Here is a 16,983-nt window from a genome sequence, read left to right on the forward strand (position 1 = left end):
GGAAAACAATACCCAAGCGGTAACAGGAGGGTACAAGAGGCGGCCCATTCTTAGGGCACCTGGCCTGAAAACCCCTACCCAACAAAATCCCGCTTAGTCCGAAGCCGAGAACAACTATGAAAAAAAAAAAAAAAAGGAAAAGGCCCAAGGACACTGACCCGCAGATCTTGCAAAAGATCAGGAACTAGACTCGACTGAGTCAACAGCATCCAACATACACCGTCCCCAGCAGTCGGTCTCCTAACAACAAAGAAAGGGAAACAACTACTGTATTCTTCCACAAAGAAGATAAGTCAAGGAGAAAACATTATTGTACTTGTAAAACGCGGCTAATCCCCCTTAAGGTACTCAAGGCGCTGCTCCTTTTATCAACCTCAAAAGGAGGAAAGGCTGAGTAGACCTCACCGGGAATCGAACTTGCAACCCTCAGTTTGCTACAGCGCAGACTAGCCACAGGGCATTAGTATGCTGAGCTACCTTCCAGCTAGCATAAGGAACTCCAGAAAAAAACCTAAAAAGGGCACGAGTCCTAAATAAAAACACACAGTAAAAACCCAAGAAACCGGGTCAAGCTAACAGAGACCCAACCAGTCTCATAGAAACAAGGGAAGACAACGCCCAAAGCCCAGAAATACAGAAACCACAGGATAAGGCCAGGAGTCTGAAAAAGAGAGGGGATCTTCCCCTAACACAGTGCAACCACACTCTAAAAAAACAACTAAAGACGAAGGTCCCCAAGTCGCAAAAAGGCATCTCGGAATACCGAAATATTCAGAACGAAACCTCGTGCAGCAAGCTCAGATAGGTCTGATTAACAACACCTGAAGCAAAAACACTGCACGCTGCAGCCATCTAAAAATGACTCTGAAACTTAAATACTCGCAGGGCAAGTAGAAAGCAGCTGAAGATAGGATCCTTCAGATTGCCAAGTATCCACTAACCAGTGGATAATGTCGCATGCTATCTAAGAGCCGCCAGTCCTTCCCACAAATCTTGAATGTGGAGAAAGGAGAAACCTCAAAAAGGCTTACTGCACCTCGAATTCTCCAAGGACGTATAGCAGAGCAACAGATCTCAGATCCTGCTCCAACACCAGACCAGCCCAAGTGACAGACATGTCTGACAGACAGGGGGACAGAAGACCCCCCACCACAAGCCCCCAGGGAATGGAAGGAAAAAAAAAAAGAGGGGGGGACTCACCCACTCCAACAGAGCTTGGGTGCCAACAGAATCCGCTCCTCCAAAATAAGGCACTCCCAAAGAGCACCCCCTAGGACCTGGAACAGAGAAAAGTGCAATAGATCCGTAGGAGGAACTGTCACAACTCTCTTAGACAGTCTCTACATAGAGAGACCCATTTCCAGCAGATGAACAGAGCCCACAGAGAAGCAGGTGCTGTCCCTTACAGAAATAAGCCACCTGAACCAACCTCATACACACAGGGCAGGACAAGGACCCTCCAGAGAGAGGAAACCCCAACTCATAAGGAAGATAAATTATCCCCTCCAAAAGGAAGGGCACAGATGAGAACACAGTGTACACGTCCACAAGACATGAAGCCATAGTATGATCAAAACACGGACCGAATGAAAAATCATCCAGACACCACTGTTGACCCAGCAGAGAAAAAAAAACTCCCCATAGGAGGAGCACACTCCGTCCGAAGGACAAGTCAGGCTTTAACGTTTATAACCAGTACCCGAAGGTGGATGAGAACTCTGGCCTACCTGCTTGCAAGCCCAATGAGCTAGCCCCTAAGTCGCAACACAGGGTCCCTGAAAAAAAACTGGGTCGTCCCCAACCAGTCCATTGGATCATAAGTCTCCAGACATCCAAGACAAGAATTCCAGACCCAGGACCCAGAATCGTCCTAGAACGAACGACACCCTCAGGGAACACAAGATACCCCGTCTGAAGCAATCAGACCTCACAGGGGATGAGAACTGGGAAACCCGGAGAACGGGTACAGGACTCAATCGAATTCCCAGCCCAAAGGGAAGAGAACACCCTTAGCCGGAGGATAACACCCCCCCCCCCAGCAAGCTACTAGGCCGCAACAAAGTCACGCGATTTCTCTAGAGCCCAAAGGCTCCAAGGGCAGCACTAAGGGAAATGAAAACGAGAACAGAGTCACCCGAAAGAGAGTAGAAGAAAGGCTAGTCTCCATAATCCTTTCAGATTAACGTTCCAGAGGACCACACCCAAGGGAGAAGAATGCAAAGCATCCCGAACCCAGGAAGAAAAACATCCCCTAAGCAAAAAGCTTGGAAAAAGAGAGACCCCTATCGCCCCTGATATGGAGACGACTGACTCCCGAAGGAAGACAAATCCTCACGGCTTTCACTTCCTAATTAAGCGGCCAAAGCCGCCACAAAAAGCGGACGAAGTCCAGAAAGTCTCGACCCAAAGGAAGAGAACCTCTAAAAGGAATAAGTCCTAAAAGGACACTTCCAAAGAGACCATGAAAGGCAAAACCGTAAGAACGGCGGTATGAAGGACCTAAATCCTCCAAGCCACCAACCCACAACAGGAAAGAACACTCTAGTTCCCGAAAAATTCGGAAACGACTGAGCATGTCGCTGTGGATCTCAACGGAGTTCCGGCCCACTAGATTGAAAGGCGAATGAGGACTGAACCAAGCCCCTAAGCAACCACGGACCCTCAAGTCCTCTCAGGATGCTAGTTGAAGCAAGACAATCACACAATCATATTGTGATCACTGGGGGTCCTTAACGGACCAACCGGACATAAAAAGGTGCCACGTGTCTGAACTAGGCCTCAATGACAGAAGGATCTGTACCCAGTCAGGACCAGCCTGAAACCAAGGGCCCCAGCACTGTCAAGGCCACATAGAGTCTCCCCCGATGATGGAGGGATAAAGAACAGTCAGACAGACTTTTGTAAGCAGAGCGAACAAAATCGCGAGTATCAATTCCAGAGAAGAAAGTTCCCGAAGGAAGCATCACACCACAACATGAGCTTTAAACCAAATAAAAATCATCCTCACCGGATGAAAATAAAAGATAAGGCAACCCGTAGGTTAATCGCCCAGGAAAAACGGACTGACCCGCAGGACCAGCCCAACAGGGGTCTGAGAGACTTCCAAGCTCAGAACTGGAAAAGGATACACAAAAAAAAAAAAAACACAACAACTATAAAAAGATTACTTCATCCCCTTATGTCTATTTATGCAAGCCAGTCGAAGAGTAAGACTGAGAATCCCCAGACCCATGAAGAGTGGGATCCTCAAGCAACGCCAAAAACGTGCCCTTGTAGGACACGAAGGCACGCCAGTCTATAACAAAAAGGCACAACTTACCTCCGCCGGGACAAAAGGAAACACCGGCCCTGAAGGTTGCCCCCCTGAGGCCTCAGGGGCAGTCGCTCCCCTGGAAGGCTGAACTGGACCAGGCAATCCCACGACTGACGAGCCCCGGTTAACGAAACACAGACAATATCGGAAGTACACTCCTGGGAGGTGCAGATGCGCCAGCGCCAAAGATATGCCCATGCAGAACCATGCCGTAACCTCCGGTTGGAACAGGCCACACTCCCTAGAAAGGATAAGTAGCGTTTGGGTTACCTGCATGCGTAGTAAGAGTTGATGGTAGGGAACTTGTCTCATGAGAAATAGAATCCCCAGAGACGGATGGCTCAGTGGGCACCAGATTCCCCGATCCCGAGGAACAGAGCACTCTAAAACGGAATTCGGAACATAACTGATGGGCATGTATCACCCGGGCCAATTCATATTCTTCGCAAGATGTAGAGTCTGAATAAGAGACATCCATCTCCAAGAATCCTCCATAACTGGGACACTGCAGCCTCCAGAGAACCAGAAACCATCGGACCAGGATTTCTCCGTCGCCACGCGGTCAGGAAAACAACATGGTAAACTGCAGTACATGCAAAAGCACGCCCGGCCAAAAAAAAGTTGTGTCACTAGATATAGGCCGTTATGTTCCAAAATAGCCATGAGCCGAAGCAACACTACACAATAGCAGACAGAATCACATAAACATGATTATAAATCCCCCTGTTCAATAATCCCCCTCAGGAGATATTAACCCTGGATTCCTAGATACAAAAAGGAGCCTCACTGAGAACCTATGTTAAAGTTATCACCAAAAGGTTGTAGCCCCTCTCGGATAAACAGTTGAAATTACAATACATCCATTCAAGTGTGAAAGATAGTAGTGTTGCCTCTGCCATGGACTTGAGAGAAAAAAGCAGGCAGGGAAACTCATCAACACTGATTGCTTGTAGAGCTGTTAATATGAGTCGGGATGGTTTCGCAGAAAGACTCTCCCTGCATCTCCGGACTAACTTTCAACCATGTTCTCACTGAGAGGCTGACAGGACTACTTAAAACTCCAGTCCTATGTCGAAGAGTACTACCCTCCAGAAGAGACTTTCGAAAACTTCTGACACTTCTCTGCGAACCTTCTGGGATGAAAGGCAAAGAATAACTGGGGGATGATGGCCAGGTTCTAAATTCCCAAAAGTAATGAATGCAGCTGTGGACTATTTCTATTTATGAAGAAAATTAGACAGTTCCATTAATTCAACAATTCAATTGCAATGTGTTGATTAACTTTAGAATGAAGCATTTATTTCAGTTTTATAGTATATTGCAGCAGTAGAAAATTCAATTGCAAAATTAGCACCAGAGGGGAAAAAAATTGTCGTCAAGTTTTTTAACTATGTCTCTTAAAGGGAAATAGAACCCAATTTTTTTCTTTCATGGTTCAGATAAAAAAACAGAATTTATGCTTACCTGATAAATTACTTTCTCCAACGGTGTGTCCGGTCCACGGCATCATCCTTACTTGTGGGAATATCTCTTCCCCAACAGGAAATGGCAAAGAGTCCCAGCAAAAGCTGTCCATATAGTCCCTCCTAGGCTCCGCCCACCCCAGTCATTCGACCGACGGACAGGAGGAAAAAACAGGAGAAACTATAGGGTGCCGTGGTGACTGTAGTTAGAGAAAATAATTCATCAAACCTGATTAAAAAACCAGGGCGGGCCGTGGACCGGACACACCGTTGGAGAAAGTAATTTATCAGGTAAGCATAAATTCTGTTTTCTCCAACATTGGTGTGTCCGGTCCACGGCGTCATCCTTACTTGTGGGAACCAATACCAAAGCTTTAGGACACGGATGAAGGGAGGGAGCAAATCAGGTTACCTAAACAGAAGGCACCACGGCTTGCAAAACCTTTCTCCCAAAAATAGCCTCCGAAGAAGCAAAAGTATCAAATTTGTAAAATTTGGCAAAAGTGTGCAGTGAAGACCAAGTCGCTGCCTTACATATCTGATCAACAGAAGCCTCGTTCTTGAAGGCCCATGTGGAAGCCACAGCCCTAGTAGAGTGAGCTGTGATTCTTTCAGGAGGCTGCCGTCCGGCAGTCTCGTAAGTCAATCGGATGATGCTTTTAAGCCAAAAGGAAAGAGAGGTAGAAGTCGCTTTTTGACCTCTCCTTTTACCAGAATAGACGACAAACAGAGAAGATGTTTGTCTGAACTCTTTTGTAGCTTCTAAATAGAATTTTAGAGCACGGACTACGTCTAAATTGTGTAACAAACGTTCCTTCTTTGAAACTGGATTCGGACACAAAGAAGGTACAACTATCTCCTGGTTAATATTTTTGTTGGAAACAACCTTTGGAAGAAAACCAGGCTTAGTACGCAAAACAACCTTATCTGAATGGAACACCAGATAGGGAGGAGAACACTGCAGAGCAGATAACTCAGAAACTCTTCTAGCAGAGGAAATAGCAACCAAAAACAAAACTTTCCAAGATAACAACTTAATATCTATGGAATGTAAAAGTTCAAACTGAACCCCTTGGAGAACTGAAAGAACTAGATTTAAACTCCAGGGAGGAGTCAAAGGTCTGTAAACAGGCTTAATCCTAACCAGAGCCTGAACAAATGCTTGAACATCTGGCACAGCTGCCAGTCGTTTGTGTAACAAGACAGATAAAGCAGAAATCTGTCCCTTTAGAGAACTCACTGATAATCCCTTATCCAAACCCTCTTGTAGGAAGGAAAGGATCCTAGGAATTTTGATCTTACTCCATGAGAATCCCTTGGATTCACACCAACAGATATATCTTTTCCATATTTTATGGTAAATCTTTCTAGTTACAGGTTTTCTGGCTTGTACCAGAGTATCTATCACAGAATCCGAAAACCCACGCTTAGATAAAATCAAGCGTTCAATTTCCAAGCCGTCAGCTGGAGGGAAACTAGATTTGGATGTTCGAATGGACCTTGTACTAGATGATCCTGTCTCAAAGGTAGCTTCCATGGTGGAGCCGATGACATATTCACCAGGTCTGCATATCAAGTCCTGCGTGGCCACACAGGAGCTATCAAGATCACAGAGGCCCTCTCCTGCTTGATCCTGGCTACCAGCCGGGGAATTAGAGGAAACGGAGGAAACACATAAGCTAGGTTGAAGGTCCAAGGCGCTTCTAATGCATCCACTAGAGTCGCCTTGGGATCCCTGGATCTGGACTCGTAGCAAGGAACCTTGAAGTTCTGACGAGACGCCATCAGATCCATGTCTGGAATGCCCCATAATTGAGTCAACTGGGCAAATATCTCCGGGTGGAGTTCCCACTCCCCCGGATGGAATGTCTGACGACTCAGATAATCCGCCTCCCAGTTTTCCACTCCTGGGATGTGGATCTCAGATAGGTGGCAGGAGTGATCCTCCGCCCATTTTATGATTTTGGTCACTTCTCTCATCGCCAGGGAACTCCTTGTTCCCCCCTGATGGTTGATGTAAGCAACAGTCATGTTGTCTGATTGGAATCTTATGAATCTGGCCTTTGCTAGTTGAGGCCAAGCCCTGAGAGTATTGAATATCGCTCTCAGTTCCAGAATGTTTATCGGGAGAAGAGACTCTTCCCGAGACCATAGACCCTGAGCTTTCAGGGAGTCCCAGACCGCGCCCCAGCCCACTAGACTGGCGTCGGTCGTGACGATGACCCACTCTGGTCTGCGGAAGCTCATTCCCTGGGACAGGTGATCCTGGGTTAGCCACCAACGGAGTGAGTCTCTGGTCTTCTGATCTACTTGAATCACTGGAGACAAGTCTGTATAGTCCCCATTCCACTGTTTCAGCATGCACAGTTGTAATGGTCTTAGATGAATTCGCGCAAAAGGAACTATGTCCATTGCTGCAACCATCAACCCTACCACTTCCATGCACTGAGCTACGGAAGGACGTGGAATAGAATGAAGAACTTGACAAGCGTTTAGAAATGAGGATTTTCCTGACAGAAGTCAGAAAGTCAAAACTTCTAAAGAATCTATTATTGTTCCCAAGAAAGGAACTCTTGTCGACGGAGACAGGGAACTTTTCTCTATGTTCACCTTCCATCCGTGAGATCTGAGAAAGGCCAGAACGATGTCTGTGTGAGCCTTTGCCTTTGAGAGAGACGACACTTGTATCAGAATGTCGTCCAAGTAAGGTACTACTGCAATGCCCCTTGGTCTTAGGACCGCTAGAAGGGACCCGAGTACCTTTGTGAAAATCCTTGGAGCAGTGGCTAACCCGAATGGGAGCGCCACAAACTGGTAATATTTGTCCAGAAAGGCGAACCTTAAGAACTGATGATGATCCTTGTGGATAGGAATATGCAGATACGCATCCTTTAGATCCACGGTAGTCATAAATTTACCTTTCTGGATTGTAGGTAGAATCGTTAGAATGGTTTCCATTTTGAACGATGGAACCCTGAGAAATTTGTTTAGGATCTTTAAATCCAGAATTGGTCTGAAAGTTCCCTCTTTTTTTTGGGAACCACAAACAGATTTGAGTAAAATCCCATTCCCTGTTCCGCCGTTGGAACTGGGTGTATCACTCCCATTTTTAACAGGTCTTCTACACAATGTAAGAATGCCTGTCTCTTTATTTGGTTTGAGGATAAGTGAGACATGTGGAACCTTCCCCTTGGGGGTAGTTCCTTGAATTCCAGAAGATAACCCTGAGAGACTATTTCTAGTGCCCAGGGGTCCTGAACATCTCTTGCCCAAGCCTGAGCAAAGAGAGAGAGTCTGCCCCCTACTAGATCCGGTCCCGGATCGGGGGCTACTCCTTCATGCTGTTTTGTTAGCAGCAGCAGGCTTCTTGGCCTGCTTACTCTTGTTCCAGCCTTGCATCGGTTTCCAGGCTGGTTTGGTCTGTGAAGCATTACCCTCTTGTTTAGAGGATGCGGAATTAGAGGCCGGTCCATTCCTGAAATTGCGAAAGGAACGAAAATTAGACTTATTCTTGGCTTTGAAAGGCCTATCTTGCGGGAGGGCGTGGCCCTTTCCCCCAGTGATGTCTGAGATAATCTCTTTCAATTCTGGCCCAAAGAGAGTTTTACCCTTGAAGGGGATATTAAGCAATTTTGTCTTGGAAGATACATCCGCTTACCAAGACTTCAGCCAAAGCGCTCTGCGCGCCACAATTGCAAAACCTGAATTTTTCGCCGCTAATCTAGCTAATTGCAAAGCGGAATCTAAAATAAAAGAATTAGCCAACTTGAGTGTGTGAACTCTGTCCATAACCTCCTCCTACGGAGTCTCTCTACTGAGCGACTTTTCTAGTTCCTCGAACCAGAACCACGCTGCTGTAGTGACAGGAACAATGCACGAAATGGGTTGCAGGAGGTAACCTTGCTGTACAAAAATCTTTTTAAGCAAACCATAGGATCTTTGAAAGCACAATTATCCTCGATAGGGATAGTAGTACGCTTGTTTAGAGTAGAAACTGCCCCCTCGACCTTAGGGACTGTCTGCCATAAGTCCTTTCTGGGATCGACCATAGGAAATAATTTCTTAAATATAGGAGGGGGGACAAAAGGTATGCCGGGCTTCTCCCACTCCTTATTCACTATGTCCGCCACCCGCTTGGGTATAGGAAAAGCGTCGGGGTGCACCGGAACCTCTAGGAACTTGTCCATCTTGCATAATTTTTCTGGAATGACCAGGTTGTCACAATCATCCAGAGTAGATAACACCTCCTTAAGCAGTGCGCGGAGATGCTCTAATTTAAATTTAAATGTCACAACATCAGGTTCAGCCTGTTGAGAAATTTTTCCTGAATCTGAAATTTCCCCATCTAACAAAACCTCCCTCATGGCCCCTTCAGATTGGTGTGAGGGTATGACAGAGCAATTATCATCAGCGCCCTCCTGCTCTTCAGTGTTTAAAACAGAGCAATCGCGCTTTCTCTGATATGCAGGCATTTTGGATAAAATATTTGCTATGGAGTTATCCATTACTGCCATCAATTGTTGCATGGTAATAAGCATTGGCGCGCTAGAAGTACTAGGGGCCTCCTGCGTGGGCAAAACTGGCATAGACACAGAAGGAGATGATGTAGAACTATGTCTACTCCCTTCATCTGATGAATCATCTTGGGCAACTTTACTATCTGTGGCAGTACTGTCCTTACTTTGTTTGGACGCTATGGCACAATTATCACACAATTTTGAAGGGGGAGACACATTGATCTTCAAACATATAGAACATAGCTTATCTGAAGGTGCAGACATGTTAAACAGGCTTAAACTTGTCAAGAAAGTACAAAAAACGTTTTAAAACAAAACCGTTACTGTCTCTTTAAATTTTAAACAGTGCACACTTTATTACTGAATATGTGAAAAAGTATGAAGGAATTGCTCAAAATTTACCAAATTTTCACCACAGTGTCTTAAAGCATTAAAAGTATTGCACACCAACTTTCAGAGCATTAACCCTTAAAATAAAGAAACCGGAGACTGTTACAGTTTTAACCCCTCTACAGTCCCAGCTACAGCCTTTGCTGCGACTTTACCAAAACCAGGGGGGAATACGATACCAAATGAAGCCTTCTAGGAACTTTTCCAACCACTTTCAGATCCACACACATGCATCTGCATGTCTAGCTCTCAAAAGTAACTGCGCAGTAATGGCGCGAAAACTCAGTGCCTGACGTTAAAAAACGTTCCCCAAGCTTATAAGTGTGAATTTCAAACATAAACATGTATAAAATGCTCAAATAAATCAATCGATTTTGCCCATAAAAGTGTCTACCAGTTTTATAGCCCATATTAAGCCCTTTATTCTGTTTGAGACTAAGAAAATGGCTTACCGGTCCCCATGAGGGGAAATGACAGCCTTCCAGCATTACACAGTCTTGTTAGAAATATGGCTAGTCATACCTTAAGCAGAAAAGTCTGCTAACTGTTTCCCCCAACTGAAGTTACTTCATCTCAACAGTCCTATGTGGAAACAGCAAACTATTTTAGTTACTGCTGCTAAAATCATCTTCCTCTCACAAACAGAACTCTTCATCTTTTTCTGTTTCAGAGTAAATAGTAAATACCAGCACTATTTTAAAATAACAAACTCTTGATAGTAGAATAAAAAAAACTACAACTAAACACCACATACTATTAAACAACTCAGTGGAGATGTTGCCTGTGCAACGGCAAAGAGAATGACTGGGGTGGGCGGAGCCTAGGAGGGACTATATGGACAGCTTTTGCTGGGACTCTTTGCCATTTCCTGTTGGGGAAGAGATATTTCCCACAAGTAAGGATGACGCCGTGGACCGGACACACCAATGTTGGAGAAATACAATTTTAAACAACTTTCCAATTTACTTCTATTATCAAATTTGCTTAATTCCCTTGATATTCCTTGCTAAAGGAGCAGCAATGCACTACTGAGAGCTAGCTGAACACATCTAGTCAGCCAATCACAAGAGACAAATGTGTACAGGCACCATTCACCAGCAAGTGTAGAATAAGTACATATTCTTTTTCAATAATACATACCAAGAGAACAAAGTACATTTGAAAATAAAAGTGAACTTAAGTTTCCTTTGCTCTTGGCTGAACATCACAAAATAAGGTTGAACTGTAGTAGTAAAATAAAAAGGTGCCTTGCTCAGAAGAACATATTACATTCAAGAATCACAGCTTTGCATATGTAGGAAAGGCTAGAGAGCAGGGTTTAAAAAAAGATCCCTGAGAGCCAATCAATATGCTGCCACATTGCAGCACTGCTCCGTATTTGACTGTTTTCTTCAAACAGCACTTCTCTCTAGCTGCACTATATTAAAGAAAACACACACAGTGCAGCCAGAGAACAACACTGGAGAGAACAGCCTGATGTGGAGCAGTGTTGCAAAATGAAAAACAGAATTTATGCTTACCTGATAAATTACTTTCTCCAACGGTGTGTCCGGTCCACGGCGTCATCCATTACTTGTGGGAAATATTCTCCCCCACAGGGAAAGGCAAGGAGAGCACACAGCAAGAGCTGTCCATATAGCTCCCCCTCTGGCTCTGCCCCCCAGTCATTCGACCGACGGTTAGAAGAAAAAGGAGAAACTATAGGGTGCCGTGGTGACTGTAGTGTATAAAGAAAAAAAAAATTTCAACCTGATTAGGAAAACCAGGGCGGGCCGTGGACCGGACACACCGTTGGAGAAAGTAATTTATCAGGTAAGCATAAATTCTGTTTTCTCCAACATTGGTGTGTCCGGTCCACGGCGTCATCCATTACTTGTGGGAACCAATACCAAAGCTTTAGGACACGGATGAAGGGAGGGAGCAAATCAGGATACCTAAATGGAAGGCACCACGGCTTGCAAAACCTTTCTCCCAAAAATAGCCTCCGAAGAAGCATAAAGTATCAAATTTGTAGAATTTGGCAAAAGTGTGCAGAGAAGACCAAGTTGCTGCCTTACATATCTGATCAACAGAAGCCTCGTTCTTGTAGGCCCATGTGGAAGCCACAGCCCTGGTAGAGTGAGCTGTGATTCGGTCAGGAGGCTGCCGTCCGGCAGTCTCATAAGCCAATCGGATAATGCTTTTCAGCCAGAAAGAGAGAGAGGTAGCAGTAGCTTTGTGACCTCTCCTCTTACCAGAGTAAACGACAAACAAAGATGAGGTTTGTCTAAAATCTTTTGTTGCTTCTAAATAGAACTTTAAAGCCCGAACAACATCTAAATTGTGTAATAAACGTTCCTTCTTTGAAACTGGATTCGGACACAGAGAAGGAACAACTATTTCCTGGTTAATATTCTTGTTGGAAACAACTTTTGGAAGAAAACCAGGCTTAGTACGCAAAACAACCTTATCTGAATGGAAAACACCACAAACTCCTCGCCATCCCCGTGGAGATGCTACTTGTTCAGAGCGGCAAGGAGAATGACTGGGGGGCGGAGCCAGAGGGGGAGCTATATGGACAGCTCTTGCTGTGTGCTCTCCTTGCCTTTCCCTGTGGGGGAGAATATTTCCCACAAGTAATGGATGACGCCGTGGACCGGACACACCAATGTTGGAGAAAAAGTAACAGTTCCTGCATGTGTCCCGTTCTTTCTGCAGACATGCTGCATTTTCAGCTATGACATATCAGATCTAGCATGTTCTGCCTTTGGGGCTAGAATGTATCATTTCATATATAGGTGGTGAAAAAAAATAAAATCAACTTTAGACAGAAACATGGGGAGATTTAAATTGAACTTGGTTTAGAAAGTTCATGATAAGTCCAACTAGATAGGGAATTAATACAGGATGTGATAAATAACCTGAAATTTATACAGCATTCATTGAGGGTTTAGTATCAGCAATGCAAGTGGTAAGAGAAATGGATAAGATAATTAATAGGTGCTTTAATAATTAATGGAGGTGTTATGCAGTTGAAGGAGCCTTGTTCCAAATTACTAATATGGGTAATGCACGACATTTGGAATAACAAATGCTCAAAATAATGGCTTTTCATTACGTGAATGTTCTTGAATGGAAATAAAAATTCAAACAAAACATGAAAACTAGTAGACATGAGCCTTTCAAAAACAGACAGTATTACCTCATAGGATTACTTGATGGGATGAAGTGTACAAAGTCGCGCATAACCATTTTGGAGCGTTCTAGATCTACTTTTGTGCTAATAACAGGATGTTTCTCCTTCCAGGCTTTCTGCAAATATAAAAAATAAAAAAGTTAACTCAGAAAAAGTACAAAATCTGGAAGACTGACACAAAAATCCATTGGGTGAAAAAAAAATCATTTTGGTTAAAAAAGAATTTTTTAAATTTTTATACCTTGTGTAAGCAGTTATGTCTTACAGCAGTGGTTCAAGCTTCCAACACAGAATGACAACTTTAAGAATCAGTGTCAGAGTAAAGGTAACAACTAGAAAAAGATGTAGAAAATGGTACAGGTGCCATATTAAAGAGACCATATTTGTTCAAAAAAGAAGCAAAATGGGAAAGCAAACCACAAAATATTTTAACTAAAAAGGAAAATAGTGTTGTTTTTTTTGACTGCTTAGAACAAGAGATGCCGGGGGTATACAGCAGCAAGTGCTGTGAGTGTGCTTAGGCATCTACACCTACGCAGTGATTGGCAGTGAATAACTGCATGACATTACCCACACTCACTGTGTCAGGAGGTCAAAAGTGCATCCACAGCATTTGCTCCCAGAATGCCATATGATAAAAAAAGTTATGTTGTAGTGTGGTTCTATCTTTTTTACTTCATTAAGCAAAATACATCACCGTGTTGAACACAGTGATGTATTTTGCGTAATTAAGTAAAAACCATAGAACCACACTACAATACAGTGTGTTGAGATATTTTTAGTTATAGTAACTTTACCGCCTGGTCCTAACTAAACCTTTTGTAGATTTGCTTTTAGTTTAATGTACTTAGCATGCGTGTTGTTATCTTTATAGTTTTATTACATATTTTTTACGATACACTATGAGGGGCACATTCTCTTGTTTGCCTTATATTAGGGTTTAACTTTCAGATAACCTCTCGGATTTAAATTTTAAAAAACAAAGGTGATCAAATTTGCAGCTTTTCATATTGATTTTACTTTTTTTAGTCTAATATTTAGTTTTAATTATATAAAAAAAAAAAATCTATATGTTGCACATTATAAAATTCAAGAAGTGGGGGGGCGGAGCTAACCATCAAAGAGAGTAGAAGCAAAGAGACAGAGCTCTGTCAAAAAACAGCAAAAAGGTGGATAAAAACTTTCTGGGGAAGGTGAAAATCAGTAGTAAATAGGAGATTTTAGTGGCAACTATCCCTAACACCAGACTAGACTATCCGGTAGCGATTTCAGGGAAGAAAAAAACTGAAATATTCTGGTTCTCCAATGCGGATACTGCCTTAGGAAAGACCGCGGCTGCAGCCTATACCGGAATCCGAAAGTGGGCCTTGAATCTGTATAACCCCAGGATTACAGTTAACACTACCCGGAGTACAACAAACTGCAAGGGGTAAGCATAACAAAACACCAGATTGCTGAACATACACCACTTTACAGAGGCAGGCCAAGATCACCACCTAAACAGAACTTTCACTATCTGCATACCCAGGCAGCCTAGAGGAGGCATTAAACATAGTGCCACTTGCAGCCTAATATTAACTCCATCAAAATTAAGAGGGAAGCTGCCATAACAACTACACAGATTCACTCTGGGCCAGAAACAGCATTAAGGCCTCCCTAAACTTAGGTTGCCTTTCTTCCCCTAGAGAGACCAAGCACCTGCAATATGTAAATAATATCTGAAGATCTATACCCCCGTCAGCCCATGTACCACTAACAGCATACTTAAAATAACCAGGTTCTCTCTACTAGTACGCAGATCCGTTGTGAAACGTATTGCTTGCAATCCTAACATAATGTCCCAGGCTCATAAGCGGAAAGAAAAGCCCCATGCTACACCCAAAAGAACAGTTGCTGACCATTTTCAGCGCCCAGCTAGAATGACCCACACGGGGTCAGAAGATGACTGCTCAGATGCAGGGAGCTTCTCGGATGATCGGCTGGGCACAGCTCTGTCACAGTGGATTTATCATCTTCCGGACACAGATAGCCTCTCTAACAACTTTATGGACTCTATAAAATCAATATTGGATTCTCATCACGACTCCCTGTCGAAAAAATTTGACAAATCCCATGCTGACTTAAAAAGGGATATTGACATGAATGGAGAACGCACAGATGCGCTGGAGCGCAAACAAGAGGACCTGACAATAGATCGCTCCAATCTCCTCAGCTATTCAAAAAATCTAGCCTGCCAAATTTCGGACTTAGAACTGAAACTTGCGGACCGATCACGCCGCAATAACATCAGCATCAAGGGGATCCCGGAGACTGTTCTACCGCAGGAATTGGAGATCTACAAGACCTGTTCAAAGCAATATTAGGACCAGCATTGGGCAATGAAACCCTTATTGATAGAGCACACAGAGCGCTTAAACCAAGGTCAGCTGATGGAGGAGCCCCACGTGACATGGTAGTCAGGCTCCACTATTACACATTCAGAGAAAAAAATCCTTCGAACCCTAGCCAAAGACAAGGTCCTTCTGGATAAATTCGCTGAACTGCAGGTATACCCAGACCTCTCACCCCATACCCCTCAACTCCGCAGACACTACCAACCATTTACCAGGATCTTGAGGTAGAAGGGCCTCAAATACAGATGGGGATTCCCAGTGAGGGTTTTCATAACAAAAGAAAGCCAGCAATACATCGCCTCCACCCCGCAACAAGCTCGGGAACTGCTCCAGAAGTGGGAATTACTTCCACCAGACCGGGAAGATCGACTCCCCAGCTATACTGCAGAACCTGGCCTAAACACCTCAGCACCAGCAGGTAGACCGCTTCCGCAAAGATCTGCTACAACCTCAAGGATCTCTCTGGAACCCAGAGACCCACACCCTGCTGAAAACGCATAGAGAACCTGTATGCAACTTAACTGTTCCTCTCAGCAAGAGACGTATGCCATTTTGGTGGGGAATATTCTCATGATTCCTAGAAGAACCTTAGATGAGCAAATGGAGATGGGTGAGATTAACAGTTTATATAATAAAGGATGTGACTATCTCTGATAGACACTGGAGAGATTCAATGCAATTTACAGTCACGTCTAGTTGTTGTTTAATGTCTTTTACTGTTATTTTTATTTGTTGTCAATTTACAATCTCTTAGTACCCAATGTAGCCATACTACTTGGAAGTAATAATGTTTAAGATGTATATTGACGGTTGAGCTTTGCAGAGTGCACTAAATTCATTTTCTTACACTAGTTATGATTGTTATGGTTTATACCTGGGATTTGATTGCTATAACCTAGAGATTTGATCCAAAAACATGGGTTCTAGATAGCAGTCAACCCCCCCCCCCACCTGAACCTCATGACTCACAACCGACCTCCAGACAGTCGTAATTGATCTCTCAGCTTCTCTGCGAGACAACAACACTCGCCCCTATGACCTGATCCCAGAGTTCACATCTGACGGATACCATACCCTATTTGACGAACAATACTAACCACACACATTACCACTAGCCTGTAATTAGGGTTCTAGGGAGTCAGTACTCAGAAGGAATGGACTGAAAAGTCAGATCCCACTCCAGGCCTTTGTGAGCAGAGGTCATAACCTTAGCTGACTAGACACAGATGTCACATACTGTAGACACCAACAGACCATATAGCCGTACATACAACTATGCATAGGCATCTACTACAGGAGGATAGTGTCGACAGCTCTCCCACCCCACTTCCCTCTGTACTCATACTCCATCTTCTGTATTCCCCACATGTTTGAAATGCAAAGTCTTACATGCTTACAATTTTATTTCTATGTTACTAAGTATGCTATGTTTATGTTTATATTTATATCATTGTTATTATTACATGGGACTGGCGGGGAGCAAGGCTCCTCTTTGCTAATCTCTACCCCCAACAATATAGTTGTGTTCCTCCGGCTGTAACCTGGCCGGAACACTCATTGTGAAAGTGTATCTATATCACTTTTAAAACGGTTACTAAGGCACTCGAGACCTCCTTTTTACGAGGATATTGACCACACTAGAACGCTGCACCTGGTTTCTAGCAGACCTTTACCTGACTCGCATACCCCTCCTTTTCCCATTAAACCATACCTCACCCCTATTTCCCCCTCA

The 16,983-nt window shown here is 43.9% G+C and overlaps 1 protein-coding gene across 1 annotated transcript in view; it reads right to left on the minus strand.

Annotated features, from left to right (window-relative positions):
- Nucleotides 1-16,983, minus strand: part of BDP1 (B double prime 1, subunit of RNA polymerase III transcription initiation factor IIIB) — a 437,422-nt gene that overhangs the window by 396,911 nt on the left and 23,528 nt on the right. Inside the window, exon 3 of the mRNA XM_053701442.1 lies at nucleotides 12,865-12,974. Coding sequence (XP_053557417.1) covers nucleotides 12,865-12,974 — 110 coding nt within the window. The remainder of the gene's footprint in view (nucleotides 1-12,864; nucleotides 12,975-16,983) is intronic.

This window comes from Bombina bombina, chromosome 2 (assembly GCF_027579735.1).
Source record: "Bombina bombina isolate aBomBom1 chromosome 2, aBomBom1.pri, whole genome shotgun sequence".
In the NCBI taxonomy this organism is placed as follows: Eukaryota; Metazoa; Chordata; class Amphibia; order Anura; family Bombinatoridae; genus Bombina; species Bombina bombina.